The 7,543-nt window shown below is 44.2% G+C and overlaps 1 protein-coding gene across 1 annotated transcript; it reads left to right on the top strand.

Moving 5' to 3' along the window:
* Nucleotides 1-793: 793 nt before the first annotated feature.
* Nucleotides 794-4,211, top strand: mafba (MAF bZIP transcription factor Ba). The gene has a single exon (XM_033969027.2). It carries the CDS (start codon nucleotides 1,221-1,223, stop codon nucleotides 2,430-2,432), a length of 1,212 nt encoding a protein of 403 aa, XP_033824918.1. The 5' UTR covers nucleotides 794-1,220; the 3' UTR covers nucleotides 2,433-4,211.
* Nucleotides 4,212-7,543: the final 3,332 nt, after the last annotated feature.

Consider the following 7,543-nt stretch of genomic DNA (forward strand, 5'->3'; position numbering starts at 1 on the left):
TTAAATTCCACGCGAAAACGAAAAGGCACTGAAGCTTCGCCTGGTGCGGAGACGTGGTCTGGCTGCTGCACAAGTTGCCCACGCAGGGGCAGCCTTGAGCCGGTTTCAGCTCAGTGCGTCTCTCAGCAGCTTGACCGTATAAACTCAACTCCAGCGCGCGCATATGGGAGCTGGAACGCTTAACGAGCGCACAATCTTAACCCGTCTCCCTTCCCTCCGCTAGAATCATACTCTAGGTCATACTTCAAACTCAACTACTGTTAATGTAATGTCTCCGAAAATCTGTTCCACATAGACTCTTAACAAATATGTGGTTAAAACAAAAAGCTAAAACACCTAACAAGATAGAGGTTTAAAATATGAATGGCAGTGAGTAAACTACACTAGAAGCACTTAGCTTAAGTTTGTTAAAATATAAATTGAATTATACTATTTTTAGTGCATCAGAGTGTAACTGAAATGGGGTACAAGAAACAAGAAAGCAGGCTAAAAATCTCATTACTTCCATGCTGCTGAAAGTCATGTTTCCAACACAAAGACTGGCGCGCGCCATGCTCTCACGCTCCGCTATTGAGTGAAGGCATTTCTGTCCCTTTCCCCACACTTTCCTCCCACTTTAGGGAAGTCGGTCAGCTGACTGTCTGTGCTGTCGGAGCCCCTCCCCGCGCTCCCTCCCGTTCCCTGGGCTGCCACGCAGTGTTCCCATTGGACAATTCAGAGGTCCAGATCCTGCCTCTAAAGGCGACGTCACCACGCGCTATAAGGATAAAGGGAGGCAAGGGCAAGCGCAGTCTGCTGGAATCAGAGTGCGAGAGAGAGAGGCGAGCCTTTGAATCTCTGCGGTGCAGAGCTGGAAAAGCTGCTTCTCAGCGAAAATCAGACGCCCTATTTACTGCGCTGAAGACCTCCTGATATTTTCCTGGAGAAAAGGGACTTACAACCAGGGCTGGTGCCCGTCTCCGCGAGCAAGCGTGGTATTGCTTTTTCATCTGTTATTTATAGTGATTCCTGTGAACTCTTTACCGAATGGACTGAGGTATTTACTTTTTTGCTCTGAGGCGCGTAGCTTTCTACCTCTCGCCAACCCCGTTTGCCAGATTAGCCCAGCAGAAGTAGGCTACATGACGCAAATCGTTTGCAGAGCATTAGTCTGAAACTTTTCCTCCACCACTTTTTTTCGTTTTCCTTTTTCTGCCCCGCCGCCAACCACACTGTGTTTCATGCTACAGCAAGTCAGTGCGCAGCTGTGGAGGAGCCAAAAGAACTATTGCATGAAACAAGAAAGGAGAGAAGAGACGCTGATTACTAAGTCAGTTTTTGCGACACTTGCAAACACCTTTGCATATCTGCAAAAAAGTCGCGACCACAACATGAGCACAGAGATGAACATGGGCCCAGAGCTACCCAGCAGCCCTTTGGCCCTGGAATATGTCAATGATTTTGACCTGATGAAGTTTGACGTGAAGAAGGAAGGCCTGGCCGGGCTCGAGCGCGCTGGTGTGCGTCAGTGTAACCGACTACAGCCCCAGGGCTCCGTGTCGTCTACCCCCATCAGCACGCCCTGCAGCTCAGTGCCATCATCGCCCAGTTTCAGCCCCACGGAGCAGAAGAACCACCTGGAGGAGCTCTACTGGATGCCCGGGGGCGCTTACCATCAGCAGGTCGACCCACAGACGTTGAGCCTGACCCCAGAGGATGCAGTGGAGGCCTTGATTGGAGCCACGGCCCACGGTCACCCCCCGCCTGCGCACGTCCAGCAGCAGCTGCAGCAGCAGGGCTTTGAGGGCTACAGAGGTCCGCACCATCACCACAGCCATCACGGCCACGGCCAGCAGCATCACCACCCGTACGCAGGGGCCATCCCGCACCACGCGGACGAGCTGACCGGGCACGCAGGCACGCACAGTCACGCGCACAACCAACATCATCATCACCACAGCCAGGACCCCGACAGCCCGTCCCCCGTGTCCCCAGAGTCCCACCAGACACTGCACCATCACCGCCATCACCACCATCACCATGCGCACGGCCCTGCACACCTCGGCCAGTCCACCGGCGGTCTCAACGTGGAGGACCGCTTCACTGACGACCAGCTCGTCTCCATGTCCGTGCGCGAGCTCAACAGACACCTGCGGGGCTTCACGAAGGACGAGGTGATCCGTCTGAAGCAGAAGAGGAGGACCCTGAAAAACAGGGGGTACGCGCAGTCGTGCCGGTTTAAGCGCGTGCAGCAGAAGCATGTGCTGGAGAACGAGAAGACGCAGCTGATGAATCAAGTGGAGCAGCTAAAGGCGGAGATCAGCCGGCTGGCGAGGGAGAGGGACGCCTACAAACTCAAGTGCGAGAAACTTACAGGCTCTGGGCCCAGCGCCGGGTTCCGTGAGGCGGGCTCCACGAGCGACAACCCCTCCTCTCCAGAGTTCTTCATGTGAGTTCACAATGACTGACTTATAATCCCCAACCTCCCATACCCTTATGATTATACTAATACGGTAACACTTATATTCATATAGAAAAATAACCCATCTAGTATTCTCATATTTAACCATCTGTCACCCACGTGTCAGCTGAGATACAAAGAGCATTGAGTCCGAGCAGCAGCAGCAGCATCGTTGTAGATTAGAGGCTTGTAGAAGAGACTGGAGGAGCGCCTGATATTTTTCTTAAGTCTTCATCTTAACAGACTTGTAAGTACCGTGGACTATAGCAAGTACTCCTGCTGGTGTCTTCTGTGTTGTTGTCCACAGTGACAGAACTTTGTAAACAACGAGAGCAGGCCTGACCACAGCCTGACTCACTCAATCTGAGTGGGCCCGAAACTGAGCAACCTTCACGAGACATCACTTTATGCAAATCCCCATCCCTTCTTCAGACCGGTCATGGGGACATTTTATGCAACATCTCATTGATTTATTGCCTGCTTGGTTATATTCAAATATATATTGAAACAAAAAATCTGCATTAAATATTAATCCTGCATGCTGGACATGTACGGTAATAATTTCTATTTTGTACTTTCATCTTCTCGTGTATATTAAGAGCATGTTGTTGATCTGCGCTTCTCTATAGTTTGGGGTTAGATTAATGCAAAGGGGACAAACATCAGAACTGCCGGTGCAGTGTCATGTGGCGTGGGTTTCTTTGGGCTTGTAAATATTATGCAACCGCAAAACTGCACAACAAGAAGATTTAGGAGGCTGGTTTAAACTTCTGTCTTTCTTTAAGTTGTGTTTTTATTTCAGTTATTTCTATTTTTTCAAATTTGAGTTTTTGGGCTCAGAGGGACAGAGAGAGAGAGAGAGAGGAAGAGAGGAAGAAAGGGAAGTGCATTTTTTCAGTTGCATTTATTACGAACTTGTGTGTGTCAAGTGCACTTTTGGATAATGATTTCCAAGTTTTCATTTTGACGTTTGTGCGTACCTCCCTTCAGGAAGACATACTATGATATTTTAAGGCTATTTTACTCATGCCAACTTTTTGGATTCATCACTTTGTCACTGTTTTTTAAATGCGCGCATATTTAACATGTGCGCAAGTCTGCGTAAAAGCGCTCTGCTCCAACTTGACAAAGCTCGTTCTAATTGGCCACCTGTAGCTTTCACATGCCCCATGATAATTTATATTTGTACTATTTTAGAAGCACATTTGATCACGTTTGATGTGGACTTGTAAAAACGCTAGACGTTTGGAATGTTAATAAATGTTTTCCTGATTTTTTCCTGCCGGTCAGTAAAAAAGGGGATCCAGGTTGTGCAAATTCTCAAAATGAAAACTATTTGTATGTTTTATGATACGTTGTTTTGTCTGTTTTATTATTATTTGATGATTCTGGTTCTGCTGGCCAGATGCATAGTTAAAGTTTTTATTTTAATGATTTAAATTAACAAACTTGTCAGATCATATCGAATAAGCATGGTGCTTGCATCTGAAACTATTGTTGAAAAGTCATGCATTTAACAATCTTTTTCGTTACTGATTCAACTGTGTTGAAATCGAAGTGAAACTGCAGCAGCGGGTTGTTGTTTTGTTTTCATATATTTCATGTACTTTGCAATGATGATGGGGATCAATTTTCAACCCTGTTTATATAAATAATAGTTGAACACTTAAATTTTAACTGTTCATTCAGGCTGGTTTCTGTTGTGTCTTATTTTTGGTTGTTTTGAAAGAAATTGTTTCCTATTTTGCTTATTAAAGTCATTGAAATGGCACTATATATTCTCAGTTGTTTGTTCCTACACAATACAAGTTGGAAAAAAAGTTTACAATGGCGTAGCCCACAACTAATTATTTTTTGCCACACTGAGCATTTAATTCAATATAACTACACACTTAAAACAATCTGAAACAACTCTCCTTTACTGTTTAATCTATAGATTGCACGGAGAGTGTCTCTTTGTCCAGACTGACGATACTAAAGATTTTTTGCGGCCACTGCGCCCTGGGACATTCCTGTGTCCCACGCGCTGCCGTGCTGACTTGTGCGTAACCTGCGCGTGAGAGCAGTAGCAGCGCGCAGTAAAACGAGCTCTTTGACCTTGCAACGCACCGGGGAAGACATTTTTACATTAAGTTCTCCAATCACTTTTTAGGCCTTCGTGAGCGCGTGGCTCTGAATACACTCAGCGGCTCGCGGGTGTTACACAATCACCGTTTAAGACGCTGGCATCAAAATAATCCCACGTGCGTGCGCATAGCAGACGCACAGTGCGTTACTAAATGGTTAAAGGACAGCGTGTCAACACTGTGAGTCTGTGGACAGAGTCATTCATAATAATGTTTAAAACGTCCCTGCCTTTGTGTAATCTTACAGTAGACAAAAGATGAGACACACCTGCCTCCTGTTTAGTTCTGTTATTGAAATGACTTAAGCGCTGGAAGGATTAAAGATAACTGTGATCTTTTAGAGGAGAACAAAATATCAACCATTATGGCAAAATACATGTTCTCTAAATTAGTTGGTAAAATAGACAACTGCATGAAAGATATTTTTAGTTTATGAATGCCAATATTCATTAGTGCTTTTATTCAAAATGTTGCTGTAAAGTGCTGGGGACACACTTCCGGCAATAGAAGCAGAAGAAGAGGAAAGAGCCAGAAGATGGGAGTAAGAGTGGATCCGCTCCGGTCTAGAGTTTCTGGTGTCAGAACATTATCTGCCCCGTGTCTGCACATTCTCAAGGACAAAACCGCTAGGCAGCAATTCCACCAATGAGACTGAGGAGAGCCAGTCTAGTTTACATTCTCTCTCCTTGTGTCTCTGGATGTCCACTGCAGCCCAGGGCAAGAGTGCAGCTGGGGTGAACAGGGGAGACACTTCACTGGAGGTTCACACAACACACATGCATGTCACTTTCATGCTTTTGTATCGATTATTACACACTTATAATGCCCTCTTTGGAACGCGTATTCTTTCTAGTCCCAGCCCAGGCGAAGGTGTAAATCCGGGCATATTAAACAGATCAACAGTCGTCACTTGATGAACAAAAAATCCAGAAAAAAAAAAAGTATTTATCACTCCTTTGCATCATTTAATACACGTACATTATGAAACACATCACATTTTGCATTTTGACAAGTTTGACCAAAAGTATTATTAGCTGGTTATGTAGTTTGCAAATTCAAAATGTAAAACATCGAGGCGGCTGAATACCAAAAATACTACAACAAAAAACCCAAACCCAATTCTAAATCGAGTGACAGATTTCCTCTAATGTAATGCATCACAGAATATACAAGAACCACTTCAAGTCTATGACGCATTTCACCTTTTAGAGGCACTTTGAATGACTGAGAATTGTATGCATTATTAACAGCCTGCAAACCGTGACATTCTCCTCTACCTGAAGGGACTTTGTAAAGTTTTCCAAAGATGGGGGTGTGTTGTTTTGTTTTTGGAGCATAGCTTTATGTAAAAATGTTCAAAGAAAGAGGAAGTCCCGGGCAGAAGGAGGGAGTGAGAAGCAGTGGGTCCATGGCTGAGCGGAAGAGCCAAGGACACAGTGACCAGGCGTACTGTAATGATTTTAGTCTCCAATCACACGTTCGCGCCCCCCCACTGAGATCCTATCTACACTCAGCCTGCTCCGCTCCACTCTGCTCTGCCAACCACTACCGCTCCTCTCTGCAGCAAGACTTAGGGTTAAAGATCCACAAGCCACACCAAGACCCACACTCAGAGTGGAGCACACAAAGTTAAATGACAATGAGGGAAATGTATAGAAACAAATTCCTTGTAATAGATAATAGATGCCACAAACTGGATTAGGTTTAGTTTTGAATGACATGGGTATTTGAGATAAAATGTCTTCTGCTACTGAGAAACATGTTATAAATAAGCATATGGTGTATGGATCGTGAGAGACTTGACAGAGAAATTATTTACTGTGAGCGCGGGTCCCATACGCTCCTGCGTTTGAGTAGAAAGTCTGAGGGGTTGGCAATTTTCCACCTCCATCTACCCTCAAAGTGCAGGATCCATTCATACAACAGTGTACAGACATTAGGGCCAATATGGGTTAAGTACTACACAGGTAAGACTTGAGATCAAACCCAAAACCCCGGGGCTACAAACTATGCATCATCATCATCATTTTGACACATCCCCATTCTTTTGTTGACTGTCCCGACCTTCTTCACACACACTTATGTCAATTAGAAAATAGTAAATAGTAAAAAGTCAAAATTCACAACAAATTACACTCTTTATTGGATTTATAAACTAGTGTTGTGCTGTAATTTTTTTTTTTGCCCCTGAATTGTGGTTGTATTTATACATAATTCATTACATTTATATAAAAATGATTTTCCTTATTAACTGTGCAATATGGTACAGTTTGAACTCCCTCTGAGCATTCATGATTTAATTATAATTTGGAAGAAGGCATTTCTACACACACATACACGCACACACAGACACACACACACCCCGACAGACAGATACACGCACACACACACACACACCGGCACACACCCACCCCGACAGACAGATACACACACACACACACACACACACACACACAGGCACACACACTGCATTGACTTTCATTGGTAGTGGCTTACCTGCTTCGCTAAATCACAGAAAGCTCCCCGAGAATTAAAGCAGGCTTTCCCTTGAGACCTGCACAACATAGGAGATTAAAAGTAGTGTACTATGGGTTTGAAGCACCAAGAAAAGAGAGAATTAAACATTTGATCTTTTAATATTTGACTTGACATTGTCAAACCTGATTGGACATGATTTAAATGTTGTTTTTGAAAACAAATTCTCTGCCATTAACTAATGAGGTATAACACCGGCTAAGAGCAAATAGACTCCTCTTGTGCAAGTTCACATTTATAATTATATTATATATTATACCTATTTATTTATTTATTTAAAATGTTGAATTCTGTAAATTTTACATTTGTCCATGAATCATGTCCATTCATCCAGGTTTTTAGTGTGTATCGTAATCCTTAATCCAGCATTTGTCCAATCCAAATTCTGGATTAAGGAGGCGATCAGAAATCAGAAATCAAACACCATCCGCGACAACGGGGC

Source organism: Periophthalmus magnuspinnatus, chromosome 7 (assembly GCF_009829125.3).
Source record: "Periophthalmus magnuspinnatus isolate fPerMag1 chromosome 7, fPerMag1.2.pri, whole genome shotgun sequence".
In the NCBI taxonomy this organism is placed as follows: Eukaryota; Metazoa; Chordata; class Actinopteri; order Gobiiformes; family Gobiidae; genus Periophthalmus; species Periophthalmus magnuspinnatus.

Bases quoted from the DNA above. Each gene is read 5' to 3' on its own strand.
- mafba (XM_033969027.2), top strand. From the start codon at position 1,221: ATGCTACAGCAAGTCAGTGCGCAGCTGTGGAGGAGCCAAAAGAACTAT.